Source organism: Peromyscus maniculatus, chromosome 13, assembly GCF_049852395.1.
Source record: "Peromyscus maniculatus bairdii isolate BWxNUB_F1_BW_parent chromosome 13, HU_Pman_BW_mat_3.1, whole genome shotgun sequence".
NCBI classification, from domain to species: Eukaryota; Metazoa; Chordata; class Mammalia; order Rodentia; family Cricetidae; genus Peromyscus; species Peromyscus maniculatus.
Window position 1 is genome coordinate 60,682,377 of NC_134864.1, and position 19,866 is coordinate 60,702,242.

The window sequence follows — 19,866 nt, forward strand, 5'->3', positions numbered from 1 at the left end:
TTGTTCTTCTCTGTCCACAAAAAATACTCCTCTATACGGCCAGGCCAGAAGAATAAAAATAAAAACATAATCAGCCTCTTCTCTCACCCAATATTTTATATGCATATCTAAATCTGATTAGAACATTAAATCTGACACTAAAATGAAAGCAACCATTTAGTATTTCTTTTTAACTAACCTATAATTTAAGTGACAGTATACATACTATCTCAAGGAAGAAAGAAAAGTCTCTTACCTGATGCCCCTATATTTGCCTTATCTTCAGGAACCAGGGCTTTATCCTTATTTAAATCTTCAACTAAAAGTTTGTCAAAATGCTCAATACAAAGTCTGCTGTCGATCTGATACAGCAACGCAGGACAAAGGTATGTAAACAGATCAGGTGAAATGGGAGAGTCGGCACCAAGACCATAGTGTTTTAACAACTGGGTGACGTTCAAACACTGCAAGGAAATGGATGAAACAAATTGAATCTAAGCAAGTTTTAAGACTATTATGCAGAAAATAAACTATTGTACAATTAAGACATTCTAGATATCACTTGAAAATAATTGTGATACAGATCCCGAAGAATCATTCTTTCCACAGGAATTTATGTAAAGATTTAAAATAGGAATATATTCAACTAGATTACTCAAGACTTTCTAGAGATCCTAGTCATTTTTCTAGTCCAACACATGAAAGATAATTAGTCAGCCATGTCCCCAAAGATTCGTATAGGATCAGAAGGGCTCTTCCTTACCAAACTGCAGTATCAGTGACTCAAAAATCCATCAACACAGACATTTTTCCCTGCCAAAGGCATTCTAGGACAATGTTATATTGAATGCTGAGGCACACTTTAGCTCAATAGGTTTGATCATCACAACAGCAAAATAGTAACAGCAATCCATTAAAATGCTGCCCCCCTCCCCACACACACACCAGACAGACAACCACCAGTCCAGTCTGATGTGCTGGTGTGCACTAGAGGGAAACAGAGATGAAAAAGGGAGCGACTGGGGATGTCCCTCACTGCAAGGTCTTAGGTTTAATCTCAGTACAAAGAAAAAAAAAAGATTTATCCACTGACATGTTAAAAACAAAGCAGAACACAATTACACAAGTTTGGATCTATCATAAAGTAAAAATTAATGTCTTATATTAAGGTAAGGAACCGGACCTTTCCTTTTCCTCTTCCGTCTACCCAGTCTGGTTGCATACTTCTTTACTGACATACTGTCTAAGTACTTCATCTTTTTAATAGTTCAAAATAACCACGGCACACAAAATCAAAACCTACTCTCAGGTCTTAGTAACTGTGAGGTACTAGCCTACTCAATGCCCAAAACATTTTCAAAATACCAGGGTGTCAGGGCATCAGATCTGTGAGCACAACAGCATGGAGACCTGTTGGGTCTGATACACACAGTAAATATGAGAATACAACATGTTATCATCTAGGGAGGGCACCGAGGCCTTATCCACAATAATAAATGTACACTTTAAAATCTCATTAAAATTTTAATATATTTTATTGTAAAAACTGCTGTTTATAACTGCTGGAAACAAGTGTCTGCTGAGGTAGCCAGGAAAGAACTACAATCAATCTACTCAGATGCACATTAATCTCAAAAGTAGTGACATCAACAGAACAGGCCAACTCCCCTTATCTGATGGTGCTGCTTACCATTGATATAAACATATAAAGTCAACAAACTTCTCTAAATGTTAATGAGATTGCTAGAAATCAGAATAAAAAGTAGTATTGGTATACATATAACAAAAAAAAAGAAGTCCACTTTAAAAAAAAACAAGGAGGAAACAATCAATAGCAAAAAGCCTCCCACAGCCTGAAGATTTGGGAGAAAAACGAGACCATTCCAGGAGTACTGGGATTTTTTTCCATTACATATTTTCAGATTCACATGGGTCTGTCAAGCGCCTCAGTAAAGACTGGTGTCACAATAGCCCTATCATAAAGAAAAAGAGAGAAGCAGCCCAATGCATGCACAGAAACTTAGAAGCTAAAACACTGGCAAACATTAATTTATTTCAATAAATTGATAATTATGCAACACAAACTGTTCTACCTATTTCCGGAAAACTCAGGTTGAACATGAGCAAACATGTTTTAATGTTCAAATATTTAAAAAGCAGTCATAGTATTAACAGTGACAACTGTTACTAGAGTCAGAATTCATGAAACAACTTAGTAAAATGAACTAAAGAATATATTTTCAAACAACACTTAAATATTTAGACTTGAGGTATCCAAATTTGAGAATAAATAACACTGTGATTAAAAATTTCCAACACTGATTCTGATTCCTTACTGCTTAGAACTGTTATCTGATGTTCCACAAGTATACATACATACTCCTTATCCTAAACTAAACTTTTCCACAACTACCAAGTAACCACCAGACACCACTGTGTATTTTATACCTACTTCATGTTGGCGGTCATCTTCATTATGGTCTTTGTGGCTGGGAGTGGAATAAATTGCACTTTTTTTAACATGCGGTGCCTCTCGCTTTCTAGTGTGTCGAAGTTCACCTTCATTATTAGGATCAAGATCTTGGTGTCCGTGACCAAGATCATGACCATCGCGCTCTGGAAGATGTACATGGGGATGACCTGGGCTATGTACACGGTCAAGTTTGTGAACCCGATTATGCTCATATTGTTCACTGTGATCATGATTGGGGAGGAAACCTGGTGTGTTAACCTCAGAGTTTTCTTTTTTTCTCTTCCCTTTTTCCTTCCTCCTGACCTTCAATGACTTGACTTCAGATTGTTCTTGTGTTTTATTGGTCTCTGTCGAAGGCCCGTGACCAGGCTCCCCATGCTCACTGTGAGTGATAGAATCATTATGGACACGCCGAGTCGTGTTATGATCTAGGTGATGATGTAGACGATGGCGATGATGTAAACGATGATTGTGGTCATGCAGGTGTTTATCATCAGATTTGATGGGTATTTCAGCTGCCTCTTTTTCTGGATCACATCTGTGGTTTCTTTTTGCTGTTACACTGGTAGTGGTATGGTTTTCTGGACTTAAGTGATTGTGGAAATGCTGGTGGCTGTGGGAATGAAAATGCTTTCCCTCTTGAACTGCCAGAATGTCTAAGTGAGAAACATGATCATGGCCAAGGTCCTCATGATTAATCTCAACGACTTTGATCTCTCCAAGGCCCAAGTTTGTTAAAAGTTTCTCCAGACCAAAAAATGATAACCTTCCATTTTCACCGTAACGGTCAAAAAGTTTCTCAATATAGTACTTTTTTTCATTTTCAGCATCCTGCACTGAAAATTTGCTTGACTCCGACTCTGTCATCCCACGGTGGTGTCTGTGGAATTCCTCAGGGCCATGGTCATGGTCTTCATGGCAGTGGTTGCAGTGATGGAAAATGAATGTCAGCAAACAAATGAGGCAGAATTTCGTGTGTATATGCACCTTCATTTCTATTTCTCCTAAAGGGACGTAAAAAGACAGGGTTAGTTCACACCCAGGTGCAGTCAAGACAATAACATTCCTTTACATTTGCCAACCCATGAGACAAGTATTTCATCCCACTTCCTTCATGACTACGGTCACTCTTTGCTTCAATATCCTCTATGAAAAACAGCCCCTTTTATTGAATTGTATTAGTGAACAGCCCTTCTTAATTAATACAAACTTTTCAAGACAGAGGACTGTTTTGACTACTTTGAAAACACCAAAGACTCTATATACATTTTTATTGTTGACTTACTTTCAATCTGGTCCTTTAAAAATAAAAGTAAAATAAAGTTTGCTGGTTCCTGTAAACTGAGGTCCTGGTTAGAGCAGCAATATAGAAAGACATAAGATAACTGAACTGGGTGGCTAGAAAGATGGCTTAACAGTTAGATTACATACATACATACATACATACATACACACACACACACATACACACATCTACATACATACATACACACACATCTACATACATACATACATACACACATACACACACATCTACATACCTACATACATCATGCATACATACATACACACACATACATGCATGCATACACACACATACATACATATATGCATGTATACACACATACATACATACACACACATATATACACACATACATACATATACATACATACACACATGCATGCATACACACATACATACATACACACATACATACATATACATATACATACATACATACATACATACACATATACACACATACATACATACACATATACACACATACATACACACACACACATACACTGCTTTTGCCTAGGACCCAGGTCAGTTCCCAGCTATGGTACCAGGCAGCTTACAACCAGATATGACTTCTGCTCCAGAGAAATCTAACGGCTTCTTCTGGCCTCCATGAGGAACTGAACACAAACATAAATATCCCCACAGAGACAGGCACACATAATAAATCTTTTAAAATTCATTAAAATTTTTAAAAATTAGGAAAAAATTCTCATTACTTACAATGCTTAGAATTGGATACAATAAAAATCCGAGAGTAAGTAATTTTCTACAATTGCTTGACATAAGAATAACTTAAAATCAAATGTATTTTTTGTTTGTTTGTTTTTGTTTCTGTTTCTCGAGACAGGGTTTCTCTGTGTAGCCCTGGCTGTCCTGAAACTCGCTCTGTAGACCAGGCTGGCCTGGAATTCAGAGATCAGGCTGCCTCTGCCTCCCTGAGTGCTGGGACTATAGGCATTCGTCACCACCGCCCGGCCAAACGTATTTCTATATAGCACAAAAACTAGAGCATCTAACTAGTAACTAATACCTTTACCAACAGCAAACAAATAGCTAGAAATAAATTTAACAAGTGATGTCTAAGGCCTTTACATAGAAAAGGGTCACATTATTGAACAAAATTGAAGACTTAAGTAAACAGATGCCTATACTATGTTTATGAACAGACAAAGTATTTATCCAATACAATCTCAATCAAAACCCTGGAAGTTATTTTGTGAAAAGCAATGAGCTGTATTTTATATTCATGTGAAAACAGATGGGTCAAGAATGGCCATCACAAGATTGAGGGAGAAAACAAACAGGAATATGTGTGCTCTTAGTTCCTAGAGGCAGTGTGGTATTTGGTGCAAAAACGGACCAAAGGGGGGTCAACCAGATGGCTCGGTGGATAAATGTGCTTGCTGCCAAGGCCAACAACCCGAGTTGGATCCCCGGAACCCACATTCTTGAAAGTTTATCCTCTGACTTCCAGAGGCATGTCGTGGCATTTGTACACACACACACACACACACACACACACACACACACACACACACACACACACAAACACACAGAGAGAGAGAGAGGAGGGGCAGACAGGCAGACAGACACAGAGAAAGAAACACAGAGATTAAAAATGTAAAAATGAAGAAAAAGGAGTATGCCAAAGGAACAAAAATTCTAGTGAATTAAATTGGAATTTAAAAATCAGCTTCTCAGTTATCAGAGCCACATTTAAAATGTTATCCCTCCACATGCAGCTGAGGGCCATGGTCTTGGACAGGGCAGACACAGAACACAATCATCACGATGGTAAGTTCTACCCAACAGCACACTTCTAGAGTCTAGAAATATAGTATGAGCAGTTCTGTTATTTTGAACTTTTCTAGAATAAACATGTGAAACTAATTTCCTATTACATTCTAGCTAATTCACATCTGAAATTTGTTAACTGGGTACTTTACATCCTGTGTAATACTATGTATTGGAACTGATGCATGTATTTTACATCAATATGATGTATAGCACAACTTAACTCAGACTAACCATTATTTCAAGTGCCCAATAGTTACATGTGACTACTGACCACTGTAACTACAAAGTGCAGATCTCCAAAAGCTACTTGAGAAACTAAGACCTTCAAGACAGGAGGCAGAAAACACTGAAAAAGAAAAACTAGTGTCATTTACTTCAATTAAAATTAAGGATTTCCGTTCAAAAGGTATCTCTGAAAAAGATAAAGGGGGAAAAACAAAGAAGCAAGTCATAAATATGGTGGTAGGGATGGATCTGAGAGGAACTTGGGAAGGGGGTGAATATGATCAAAATGCATTGTATGAAATGCTCAGAGTTAATAAAACTATTATTTTTTAAAAAGCAACTCACGGACTGGAGAAGATGATTACCACGGGAGCAGAAAGATATATACTATGTCGTTTACAGGTGATTTAAAACCCAACAAAACCCAACACAAAACAAAAAAACCTTTCCTTTTTAGGACTAACACGTGTAGCCAGACCCAGTAGGGAGGATTACGCTTTGGAGCAGTTCTCTTCTGTGGAAAGGAAGAGGAGAATCAGCGGTGAGAAGGACTCGTATTCAACCACTTCATCACACTTTCTTTCAGAAAAAAGGATGAGAGAAAATGAGCTGAAGCAATCTGACAGACAGTTAACACATGTTAACAGGGTAACGGGATGCAAGTGTTCCCTGTTTTCCTGACACCACACACCTGCGCGGTGGTTAAGGAGCCGGGTGATTGTGGGAGCAGCATCTGTAGCATCAAGATTGTCTTAGAGTTAGGGTACCCTAGTTACGGAGTTGTTACACCCTACTCGGACCTGCTACGTCAGAGTCTTGGGTTATGGTCAAACAATGTTTTAATCTAGTTTTCCTACTGAGTCTGATATAAACTAGTGAAAGTTTGAGGTCTAACAATTTATACCAATAAATTATCAAGTACCCCTAGCTAGATACTATAGTCAACTGAAGGTTACAATTATCTGAATATATTAAGTTGATTATATGTGACATGGGCTAAGAAATTTTCCAATCTACAAATTTTATTTAATTGCAAAGCTACACTGAGTTTTGATTTTTAATCCAAATATTTCAATTTCTTATCTAGTCTCATTAATAGAGTCACCATTGAAAAATATTAAAATAGTAATGTGGCTAGAAGCTACAGACCACCAAGAAACTGGAAACCCCACGAAGGCAGGAAAAGGAAATGCAGTAGTTAAGGCTTCCCCTTAACGTTTCCAGAGTCTGTGTCTGTGGTCGCCTGGTGTCAGACTTGTTTAGCCTTCGGGATGCAGGACAATAATAAATGGCTGTTGGCTAAACCACGAGACTGAGGACTGTGTCACACAGACGGTGTAGAAAAGTCGCACAAGGATTGACAGGAGGCTGACAACTCTGGGTGTCCGACTACCTCCATCTACAAGACAGCAACCAACCACGGCTTAAAAGGAATGTCGCGTGTTTTAGAATCAAAGTGAAATCTCCCATGAAAAGGAGGGGCCATGTCCTGGCAGAAGATGCTGGCTTCTCAAAGACAACAGGAAGAAGAGCAGAGGTGTGTGTGGTAGGAGGCATGCTAATCAAAGCCACAAGCTCCCTGGCCTGGCTGTCCAAAATAAAAAAATAAAAAATGAATTGAAATTTTAAAAATCCTTCTATTTTTTTTCACATAGGCTTTCCCCCCCGCCCCCCAGCTAGACATTTTAATGGTCAAATCAGAGAAGTCTGAGCAAACAGTCAGTAACCTGTAAAGCCCAGGGCAGACACTAATTACTTTTATTAGTAACTGTGAGGGCTTTTGTCTCTATTTTATAAGCATTGAAATGTTCAAAAACATAAAGCAGACACAAACTGTATGGCCTAGACAGAGCGTATTCATTTTACTTGTACACTATGAAAATGAAAGGCCATGGATGATTCCAGCCAATCATGAAGCAAAGTAAGATTCCCACTCATCTGTCTCTGCCTTAACACTTCTGCAGGGACCTCAGTGTCCTCGGAGATGCTAGAGTAAGCTCATGTCTGAGTTATCCGTTCATCTGACACGGATGTCACAAGGTTCTTCAATGCCCATGATCTCACTGCTTAATAACCAGGAACCAGTAAGTGCAGATTAGAAAAGACCTAATAAATTATGTATGAAACAGAAAACCGAGAAACAGTAGGCAGAGGTTTATGTTGACATGTATCACTATTCATTTGTGTAAAGGACTCAATACGTTGCAAAGATTCTAATCTCCAGGCTTTTAATTACTACATTCAAGGGAGAATAATGGGTTTTTAAGAATGTAAGTGACACAGGAGTAATCTTCAACTTGGGAGCTTTTTAAATTAAATGATAAAGTTGGCAATTTCAGTACTACTTTAGCAGATGTGTTAGAAGCATTCATTTGAGCTGGCTAAGAAGCTCTGAAGAGACCCCTTCTCAAAAGGCTCAGGAATCAGAGAGTTCTTTCCTCTTGCTCTGGCTATTCAGAAACATATTAACCTGCTGTGGATGGATCGGACCTCAGACAGTGGGAAGAGGAAAAAAAGGAAAACACAGGTTCAGGAGTTCACCCTCAGCAGCAGGGGAAGTAGACGCTGCCCTCATCAACTTTTCTTATATCCAACCTGCAAGCAGCCACAGGCCTCAGTTCACATGGAGGCTGGGAATCCAGGTGCACCTATAATTTATGGAACTTCCTAAGCGTTCCAGGGAGGTTGAGAATCCTTTAACTCCCACAGGATTATCTGTGGGGTGGAAAAAGGAACTTAGGAAATGTCAGACAAACCCATATATTACTTCATCCTAAATAGTGGCCTTCGGAGGACATGGCTGTGCCTTAAACAAAATATTCCATTATGTCTGTTTTAGAATTCTTCAGGTTTTATGTGTTGAGAGTATTAATTTTATAATTGAGGATAGCTTTTATCTGGGCAAGACTTCTACTATGCTCTGCAGACACCAGTATGCAATCCCACCGCACAATAATCGGCAGGATGAACTCTGGGAAGACATAAACTAGCAGATGTCATCAGAAACCTGTGTTCATGTTTCCCTGCTGATTTGGCATTTGTCACCACCGCCGAAAGTTTAAGTGTCCCGTCACCACACCATTTCTAATTAAGAGGGTTAATTTACAACAGGGCAATTTCATCATTACGAAATCACAGTATTTCTAAACCCAACAGTTTGCTTTGGATGAAATGACAAAGAAAAAGTTCATCAACGTCCTCCTGTACTTAGTTTTAACATCTGGACCAAGCAGTGCAGCTGTGGCCAACTTCGGCTGCATCATGAGATAACTCTGGATCGTTAGTAAGTTCTCTCTCTCTACCTGAACCTGGCCACATGAGTACTTTCACTTCCTGAAACACGTGAATTGTATACCCTGTCATGGATGCTTACCTGCAAGTGTGTTCTCATTCAACTAATGTTTAATTTTTAATGCCTGTTCAAAGAATATAGACTTCAACTTTGAATCAGAAAAAAGAAAAAACTGGAAACCGTTTTGCACAGATGAATGTTTAAATAATTTTTTTTTTATCCTGAAATAGTTTAAAATTCAGCAGTGGTAAAAAAAAAAACAGCTCCGATTCCACATCATCTTCCAGCCAACTTTCCCCAGTGGTCTTACAGGCCACGTTCCAAACCAAGAGACTGATGCCGATTAAATGTTAAAACTACAGAAAGCACTTGAATATTCGTCACCAGGTTTTAACCACGTTTTACATGCATAGAACACATGGTTGTCCCTAAGAGAAAAGCTACCCAGGTCCTTCCATGAAATGGAACAGGGCTGCAGCACAGCCCCACACTGCCAGGGCAGTCTCCGGGAGATTAGGCAGACCCCGCACAGACACATCACGTGCTTCCGCTTCTCAGCTGTTTTACTGTGAAGAACACTTATCTCAGTAAATGTCAGTTAACTGGCCTGACTTAGGCAGTTTACAATGCATACATGAATCAAAACAGTGTTGTACCCAATAAAGATGATTTTTGTCAATTTACATAAAAAGAAAATTTGAGATCTTTGACTGGACATTCTTCTATAAAAGGCTTACAAAATTCTTTAATTAGACTGAATTTTTTAATATATAATGTCAAGTTACAGACATTTTAGTTTTTCAAGTAAGATAGTGCACAGCACCTTATACACTAATTGCTCTTATTACAGACCTGATAGATATTTGACCTTTTTCTATACAAATGAACGTAAATGCAGGAAAAGACGACAACACCCTGGAGACTATCTAACACTGATGGTATACCACAGGGTTAGGGGAGACATCCAGACTGCGGGGCACTCACCTGCCTCGACAGCCAGGGCTCTTTCTACCACAGCGTCCTATTTCATACCTTAACTAGACACTGATGGGACCCTAGCAAAGTGGTTCATCTAATACACCATGAAGACTCCTTTAGAGGGGAATGAAATCGTCTCCTAACAACAGTTAGTCAATATAAACAACATAAACAAACAACAAAGTCATTCAATTAGTTACTAAGTGACTGACGTAGGAAAGAATACCAGTAAACAACAAACAACCCTATCTATCTCCAACACTCGGTTTCCAGAGAGGGTAACCAACTCGGTATAAACTCTGGGCCATCGAACTTTCATTTTCAAAATTAAAAAGAAGGGACAAAACATTCTGGAGGGGACCAGAACATTCTGGAGTGTGTTTTTGAAGAATACAGTTAATGCTGTATTCTTCATCTCATCTCAGCTGTCTCTCATAGACACAGATGTAAGAAATACAAACAAAAAAGTATTGTAAGTTCTTTAGCCCTTTCGATGTTCTCAATTGTTATTTTGAAAGGTAAGGAGGTAGAAATTCTGAGAGAAACCACTCAACTGCTCAACTGGGATTTAAGTATGACACCCTTTTAGTAAACAAGTGAAAATCCCTTTAAACATGTATTTACAGTGTGTAAATTTGAAAAAGGACTTTTTTATCACAGTTCTTCATGAAAACACAGAGAGTTTCCTTCTGTCAATAAACAGCAAAATTCACAGAAAAGGTGAGACGTGGCCGTGAGTCTGATGTGTGAAGAAATATCAGCCAAGGTGTCGAGTCTGTTAGAAGAGATGCAAGACAGAAGAAGTTCTTCTACCGCAGCGGATGGCCGATGACCGAGGGCCGCGGCTGGGCTCTCCGCAGCTGGGCTCTCAGAACCCACGCTAAGACGGGAGGCGAGAACCCACTCTGCGAAGCTGTCCTAGACTTCTGCACATGTGCTATGCATGCGTGCCAACACACACAAACGCATGCGTGCGTACACACACGCATGTACACGCACACATAACAATACATGTATACTTTAGTTTTTTAAGATTTGTTAAAGATTAGACTACCTTATTAGTTATGAGTCCTTTGGTACATATCATCTTTTAAGTCTTACAAAGTGGGACTACTGATCTCTGCTTGTTTTAGTTAATTAAGAACAAAATAAAATAAAAATACAACACTTTTAAGTGGTAAAAGGCTTACATTTTTATTTTCCTATCTTGTAGTATTTAAATGTTACTTGAGTGCAAGTTATTAACAGTAGCATTGCTTGGAGTTCATCTTCATTTCTGATGTATTCATCAGATGCACCACCTTGTATAAAGCACTGCAGATCAGCACTCAGGAAAAAACTCTTTTATTCATCCCAGCACTACCACTGTCTGTCCTCAGCAAAACAAAGTAGGTAGCATTCACACTTACATAATAAGGAACCTAACACAACACAGACAAAACTGCTCTGGAAAGCAATTAGTTGTCGAATGTAAGACACTACCATTACTAGATGGGATACCACTGTTTGACTTAATTATACAAAGTCCAGAACTAGGGAGAAAAGACCCTCGTAATGGCGTTGACAAATGCCACCAAAGCATTGCGAGGGCACAAACAGGAGCAATTAGCACGGCCAAGGGTGTCAGGTTCACTCAACTTCAGCAGGGCTAGGAAGGCCTCATCCCACCACAGCAGCATCTGCACTGCAGAATTATTCTAAGTACACAGTACTGCAGTCAGAGTTCTCAGCAGGAAGCAGAATCCTCCTGCAGCACAAGAGTTTGTTTTCCGAACCCCGGGACCAGCTAGCTAACCTTTCAATAACTAAATGAATAAATAAGTACAGTTGAGGCACTCTCTTAATCTTTCCACTGAGATTCACTCATATGCCAATGCAGATGTGTCCACTGAACATGAGTATAATGCAGTTTGCCTCTCTGTAACTTAAAAATTAGACTATAAACATCTGGGTCTTGATTTTAAAGTACCTCATTAAGTAACACACCCAACTAATACTCCAATAAACAACACATCAAGCCTATGCTTCTTGTATTCTGAACACTTATCTGCAAACATTTACTTTCTCATTAAATATTTGTATGGCTACTTTTATTTCTGCATTTTGACCTTTGTTACAGGGACCCTGAGGCACACTGTGGAAAGATAACAATTTTTGCTAGTCTTTTCTATTTGTGATACAAAGAATACTGAGATGAGTAAAACCTCGCTGGCTGAGATGCCTTTCTGTCATTAATTACTGAAATGCCTTTAAAGCTACTGACATGTATGATTTTAGTTACTCTTCAGTAAAAGCTTCAACTCCCTTCCATGTGCAGACAGCTATCCTTACAAAAACCCTCATCATGAGCAAGAGATAGATGCCTTCATTCTTACAACTGCCACTGCCCAAGTCTTTACCATGGCAGCCATCTTTCCTCTCCCTCCGTGGTTTTTCTGTTCAGCATGGTGTCACTGTGACACTTCCCTGATGTTACACCATCCTTCCATTCATAAGAACTGCCAGTCAGAAGGATGCTCCTGCGGTCAGGAGGTGAGGCAAGGGCCACAGGGCCCAGGGCAATGCTTTTGCACACAGACAGATGCTGACGCTGCTGACCACGGAAGCGACTTCTCCAGCAGGAAAGTGCGCTGGCCCATTAATTTTCACCACTGTTACAGTTCTTCTGAGCCACCAGGGTCCTCTGATGGTTGGACAAGGTAAGATGACACAATTCAAGCATTTAGCAATCTCTTACAAAAATGTCATCTAAATACCAAACTAATCTGTCAATTGCCAACCCAATGACACACATCAGCAGGCTCAGCCATTTCTAATATGTAAGAAAGCTATATAAATCCCCACACCAAGATTTAAGAAATTCATGTTCCTTTTACGACTGCATCCCAAAACACAGAGCTGATGTAGATTTTAATATGTAGGAGAAAAGAAGTAAAAAGGATGATGTCTAAGAAAAATATTAAGGTTGGAAAAGAAAATACTGCAGAAAAGAAAGACTGTTTTCTACAATGGATCAACTGTACATAACACTTAAATCTAAAAACCATACACTAAAATAAAGTTCCAAATCAAAATGACAACTGACTTAAGGAACTAACAGGAAACAGGGTGGAAAGACCACTAAGCCACCCTGAATTACAGGAGGCAATGCCTAACTAAGTCCAGCAGTGAACACGTTACCTGGAGATGGGCTGGTGAAGAGCAGGAGAACCAACTCCAGGCACTGAAGGGCGCCTGACCTCTTGTAGAAGAATACGAAAAAAGGAAATAGAGCTCGTCTATCCTTAAAGAATTTCATAAAACCACTTGATTTTTCTAAAAGCTATATTTAACTTTGATTTTTAAGAAAACCGTCAAAGTCAATGAAATTTAGCTGACGAGTCAATAAAAGTCTAGCGTGTGTAGAAAAAAAATCACACCAGTCGAGAACTTCACAAGCCTTTATGTAGTTTTTACTACAATATACATCTTAATTCTAATTTATGCCATTATTTCTGGATACTTGCCTATAATTAGCTCCAAGATGAGAAATGATCACAAAATTTTAACACTGTGTAGTCTTGCACTCAAATTATTTAACAGAGAAATTCAAGATTCAGCTTTGGTATGCCGCCACCAACAATATAATTACATCACTCTCACTAACAGTACTGTTACCTTTGGAATTAGTCAAAGAGCCTGCTTTATGATTTTTAAATTATTCCTGATTTGTCGATAGTTCTGTCAACACGGGTTAGTTTTTCTGTAACTATTTCACACTATTTCACAGTTTATTAGAGTGAATTTTCAAAGTCATTATTCACTGGTTATTATTGATCTCTCCATATAGAAGCAATCATGCCTATGAAGATTCTGGAACTTCTTGAATGATTCTTGAATGTAAATAGCTTTTCCCTCTCACCATAGTTAATACATAATCCTATAAGTATAGCTAAAAGCAGCAGGACTTCTAAAATGCTAAGATCTCTTTCATCTATTTCCTTTTCAGGAAAGACTTTCAGCACTGGTCACTGGTGGTACAGATCTATAATCCCAGCACTCAGGATTCTGAGACAGGAGGCTTTTGAGTCTAAGGCCAGCCTGGACTATCCAGAAAATTCCAAGTCAGCCTCGACTATACAGTAAGAGCCTGTCTCCAGCAAGAACTAGGGGTCAGGGATGCAGCTCAGTGTTACAGCACTTTCCTGGCATGTCCAAGGCCCTGGATTAAATCCTACCACAAAAAGCAAGTGAAGAGAAAAATCACAATCCCTTCAAAGAACTGAATGCAGAAAATGAACACGAGTTATGAAAGAGGATATAAAGCTAATTATTTTTCTAGTTCTAACTGATATGGATTTTCTGATTTGGTGGTGGGTAAGTGCATAAAACTATATTAGATAGTCAAAGTATAAAATCCAATGTGAAGTTCCATAGCTTCTGTTTCAAATGGCCACTCTAACTGTATAGACGTTCTCTGAGCTGTTTGTATTACACTGCTAATATACATTCAATTACTCACTTGAGAATAAATATCCTAACTTAAAAACAAAATATTCCAAACAAAAAATTCCAAACATTAAAAAATTATTAAGTGATATTACACTCTAAAAAAGGTCTACAGGGAAATATTACATAGATATATTATACATGTATGTGTGTCACATATAGTATAAAATATTATCTATTACATATGTATAATATGCAATATGATATATTGTATGCACTAGATATAAAATACACAATAAATTATATACTATATGTATATATATTTAACAGCATATATATACATACACAAACATTCACATATCATATACAATATGATTGTTACATATATGATTTTGTTAAAATTAAATGAGGCTTTACAATTATGTGAAATGCACTTCTATTATACTGTTTTACAGATCTCATTTTATAACATGGAAGAAATCACTAACGGCATCTGATATTTCACAGCCTCCTTCATGAAGAGGTTATGTTTCTGTCACACACAGCACACAGTATATGTCTTCACATATACAGGGAATCTTCAACAGGGAGTAGTTAGAGCTAACAGATCCAAATACGTGTTCACCAGCTAAAAGTATACAACCAGGAGTTGCTTAATGAAGAGAGAAAAACCAAAACAGGAAATAGAAGGGAATAGGAAGAGGAAGAAGGCATAAATATATTTTCTGCTCTGAAGGAATTACAAGGAAGACACAGCCAACTTCTCGGTTAGAGAGGCAAAGCTAGGGCCCCTGGGAGCTGCAGAAACACTACGGTGCTGACATGTGGGAGCCCGTCCCGGGCCTGTTCACCTCCCCACCAGGCACAATAAGGGTGCTGCTGTCTCTTCAGGAGAAAATGCTAAGGGGGAAACCAACAAGCTCTCCAGAATCGACGTGGAGAACTCCTGAGCGCTCCATTACCTGGGAGTTGTCATCTGAATGAACACTTTACTAATCAAGTGCTCTCCCGGAAACACTCAAAGCAACAAGCAGAATGCTGACAGAGTCCCGAGAATGGATCCAGGGCTGGCAGACTTGAACTGGCCAGAACAGAGCCAGAGCTTGTGGGCTGCCATTTCCACCACAGCCTACTCAGGGCTGCCGTGAGCACAGGTGCAGCCAGGGACAGACATGAACGAGCAAGCCACATTCAAAACCAGTTCACAGTTGTCCCATTACTGCCCCCGGATTAGTCCACATAAAAACAAACACCCCAGAGACTGAACTAGAAACTAAGTCAGGAGAAATTATTGTAAAATTCTAAAGTTCACAAAATATGGCAATGCATTCACAAAAATTTTAGATTTGCGAAAAGCCCCATCTGAAATGTCTTGAGACATCAACAGCATGGCAGGAAGCAGACCTTTGCTGCTTTACTGCAACTGAGGCTCCCTGATCCTTACATCAGTCTACGTCCTCAGCTGACCGCCGAAGTCTCAGGTGAATGACCAAGACTGGCCTCTCTCACAGCTCTTAGGAGTTCTCGCAACACTTCTGGTCAATACTCTAAGGGTGCTCCCCACAACATTCTCACGCTTGTCTCATCTCTAAAGCCTTTTCAAAACAAACTATCTCTAAAATGTAAACGTAGATTAAGAACGAAATTATGCCTGTTGGGAATGTTAATTCAAGGACTAGTATTAGCTGACATTTCTTATTCTTTTAGTAGCAAAGCAGCATCTTTTAAAGGGACTATAAACTACAAACATGGATAATTATAAAATCTTCTACTATTAACTTTTAGATAACCCCCAAAGCCCCACTCATATAAGCTGTTGGCCTTACACTTGCACAGACCTGTAACTCCCACTAGCATCCTGTTCGGACATCTTTTAACATGAAGAAGTTCATTAAGTATCCAGGCCCTATATCTGAGGAGCCTGTAACCCCGCGTATGTTTTATTAAAAATAATTAGGAAAATAATATTCTATACTATTATGTGATACAGCACTAAATGGTTGTATCCTAACATTTCTAAATACTATGAGTGACTTAGAGAGCGAGCTGCAAGGAATTTCAGTAGCCTGGTTCTTATTTAAACCTTCCTTTCAGTTGTCTATTGCTTTATACTTATTGAACACACTTTTAAATGTTCCAGTAAGTTTTTATTGAGAAGTAAAATATTTTCTTATTTCAGAAAAAAATCTAAACATGACTGTGGTCCACTTACAGATCTTCGAGTAAAAACAAATATTTTGGAAAACTATTGACATAATCTGAAACCATGAAAGACGGAGAAATTGAGTGATAATGATAAGAAGCTAGAGACTTTCTTTCATTCAAAAGTTACTTAATTTTTAAAACAAGGTCACCATGTGAATATGACATTTTCAAACTTTATTATCAGTACAACATAAAGTTACACGGGAAAAATTAAGCCAGAAAGTTTAACACCCCTTTCAAGACAAAAGGCCGAGAGTAAATAAATAAAACTGCCATTACTCATATACAAAGCCAACTTCAAACATCTCTCTGATTTTAACAAATTGCTTTTGCAATTAAAAAAAAAAAAAGCCTACATTCTTTTGAAATGTAACTTGATTCTGCATCTATCCAATTTTGTTTTTTTACATATTTGGAAAACTGGGGACTAAATGTATGGGGACACAATCCGTTAAAGAACAGAGAAGACATTTTTATTGGCAGCAGTAATCAGCTAAAGGAAATCCATAGGTACATCTATGGGAAGGCAGAGTCTCATTTCAGTCTTGAGGACAGATGCCAAGAAACTTGAAGGTAAATCAAACACTAGGGGGCAGCAAACAGTTGAGGATTGTACCAGGCAACTGACTCAGACAGAGACAGTATGAGACTATCTATCCATTTTGCAGTAGGGCTAGAGATAGACGCTAGGAACCCACTATGGCAGCTAAGTCATCTTCTAGGCCACACCCCCAGCCTTTTGTGTATCTTTAACGTGAAATACACTCTAATGGGAGATGGTTTAAAATTAAACCACTGTGATAAAAAGCTGTTTTGATTGCCAGTATTTCTCTTCCGTTTTCAGTTGTCTACTCTGTCCAATTTGTGAATACTGCTTTTAAGTGTATTGGTGAATATGAGCCTTTGATACAAAACTCAGCAGCATTTCCATTCCTGGAGTAGGCACTACACTGGTGAGGACCAGTATTTTTATCCCAATGATTCTGTTAATGCTAAGTTTAAACCTGACAGAAAAGCTACCCATGCCCAGTCAGTGAATGTGTCGTGACACACTGATAGTTTGTGACAAAAAGCTGTGGGGTATGTGCTTCCCTTCAGGAATCTGGCTTTGTGAAAACAGACAGACAGACAGACAGACAGATGATAGACAGATACCTATACACATGTAACTACAGAATAGAAAAATGGGTGAGGAAAAGGGCAGAAAAAAATCTACAGTTATCAGTCACTACATATGAGTTATGGACTTAAAAGATGTGACCTCTCAGAGACCTAATTAGTAGAAATCATTAAGTATCATCCTGGGTTTAATCAATTATCAGGCAAAACAAAAAGGAGAAAGTAAATTCAATAATTAAAGAAAAGTTTGGATGGCCATATTAAACTCCTGAAGTAGGGTTTTTTTTTTTTTTTTTTTTTTTTTTTTTTTTTTTTTTTTTTTTTGGTTTTTCAAGACAGGGTTTCTCTGTGTAGCTTTGCGCCTTTCCTGGAACTCGCTTTGGAGACCAGGCTGGCCTCGAACTCACAGAGATCCGCCTGCCTCTGCCTCCCAAGTGCTGGGATTAAAGGCGTGCGCCGCCACCACCGCCCGGCACTCCTGAAGTAGGTTTTATAATACTTCAAATTCATTGTCTAAAGCAACTGGCAAAGGTAATGAAATTAACTAATAGTATATCCAGGTTTTAAATATTTAACCTCATTCCAAATCCCTAAACTTATCCAAATACTGCTCACTACCCAGAGTTCAGAAGGGGCAAGGGTATATCCCTTGCTGTATATACCCTATCTTCTCCATACACCACTTAGTTTCTAGAGCAGCGCCTACATGCTAAATTAGGCCTCCTCAAAGTAGTTCAAACCAGGGATTCAAAATCTGGCGAGAGCCACGGTGACTCCCAAGACCAAGGAGGGAGGATCCCAAGGTTCCAGGGATGCAAGGGCCACATGGGTAAAACTATTGACAGAAACCACAGGTCTGAACAAGAAAGTGGGCCACGTGGGACAGTTTACAAGCTCTGAGGACAGGAACAGAAGACCTAACAGATTTTATACTGAAATATAAAATTTCAGATTTTATACTGAAATGCTACCAAATCCACACCGTCTAGGAACTGGCATGAAGCACTTGTTTTGGTATCCACACCTCACGTCTGCATAGGCCTCACGTCACACTGCAACTGCAGGGAAAATATTGTAAAATTTCCTTCAGTGTATGTGCACTCAGCCTATAAAAAACAAAAATTCGGGCTGGAGAGATGGCTCAGAGGTTAAGAGCACTGACTGCTCTTCCAGAGGTCCTGAGTTCAATTCCCAGCACCCACGTGGTGGCTCACAACCATCTGTAATGAGATCTGGTGCCCTTCTCTGGTGTGCAGACATACATATAAACAGAACACTGTATACATAATAAATAAATATTAAAAAAAAAAACAAACACAATTCATGTTTAGACGGGTCCTAGCCAAGAAACTCCATTATTTAATATATCCAACAAAAAGTGGAAACATTTTCAGCCCTTCATTTCTGGTATGGGGTATTCACCTGCACAGCTTGTGACTGTAACACGTGCATCCCTCTGCAGTACTGAGGACTGAGCCTAGGTTCCTGGAAACCACTGAGCTATAACAAGACTTTTTTTTTTTTTGAACTTTTTGAGACAAATTCCAGGACTGGAACTTGACAGCTTCCTCAGTCTCTCAAATTAGCTGGGTTTACAGTCTGTGTCTTCAGGTGTCACACGAGAAAACATCTTCTCCACCTCTTCTAAAGTGGCATCCAAATTATTCTTGCACAGGAGTTCTTAACCATGGTTAGTTGACAGAATTCAGTTTTGCCAGTTTGGGGAGGAGATTAAACCACTGAAATTTAGTTACTTTCTACAGAGAAAGTAACTTTCTGAATACAGGCCAAAATGACAGTGATACAAAACGCCTGAAACAAGCCCTTTAAAGACCCGAGTTTGAAGTTAGTCATTAGGCAGGCCAGAAACGACTGGTATTGGATGTTTTATTAAAGTATGGATTACTCCACCATAAACATGTCCTCTCCAGATTACTGTTTCAATGTAACCGAACAACTCATTGTATGCTTACCTAGCTACAGTCACAATCTAAACCCCTTTAGTCTGGAAAACACAAAGATGTTAAAAACGCCCGTCGGCACATTTTATTTTCTTCACGGC

At 38.9% G+C, this 19,866-nt stretch overlaps 1 protein-coding gene across 10 annotated transcripts in view; it reads right to left on the reverse strand.

The window, feature by feature from the left end:
* Positions 1 to 19,866, reverse strand: part of Slc39a10 (solute carrier family 39 member 10) — a 130,070-nt gene that overhangs the window by 31,525 nt on the left and 78,679 nt on the right. For 8 of the 10 annotated variants that reach the window (XM_006974867.4, XM_076550406.1, XM_015993754.3 and 5 more), the window contains 2 exons: positions 2,432 to 3,456; positions 236 to 443 (listed from right to left, as the gene is read on the reverse strand). In XM_006974867.4, the coding sequence (XP_006974929.1) occupies positions 236 to 443; positions 2,432 to 3,445 (1,222 nt within the window). In that variant the 5' untranslated portion in view covers positions 3,446 to 3,456. Of the gene's footprint in view, positions 1 to 235; positions 444 to 2,431; positions 3,457 to 5,788; positions 5,896 to 19,866 lie in introns of those variants that run through there. The other 2 variants (XM_076550408.1, XM_076550404.1) reach the window with 2 other exon arrangements.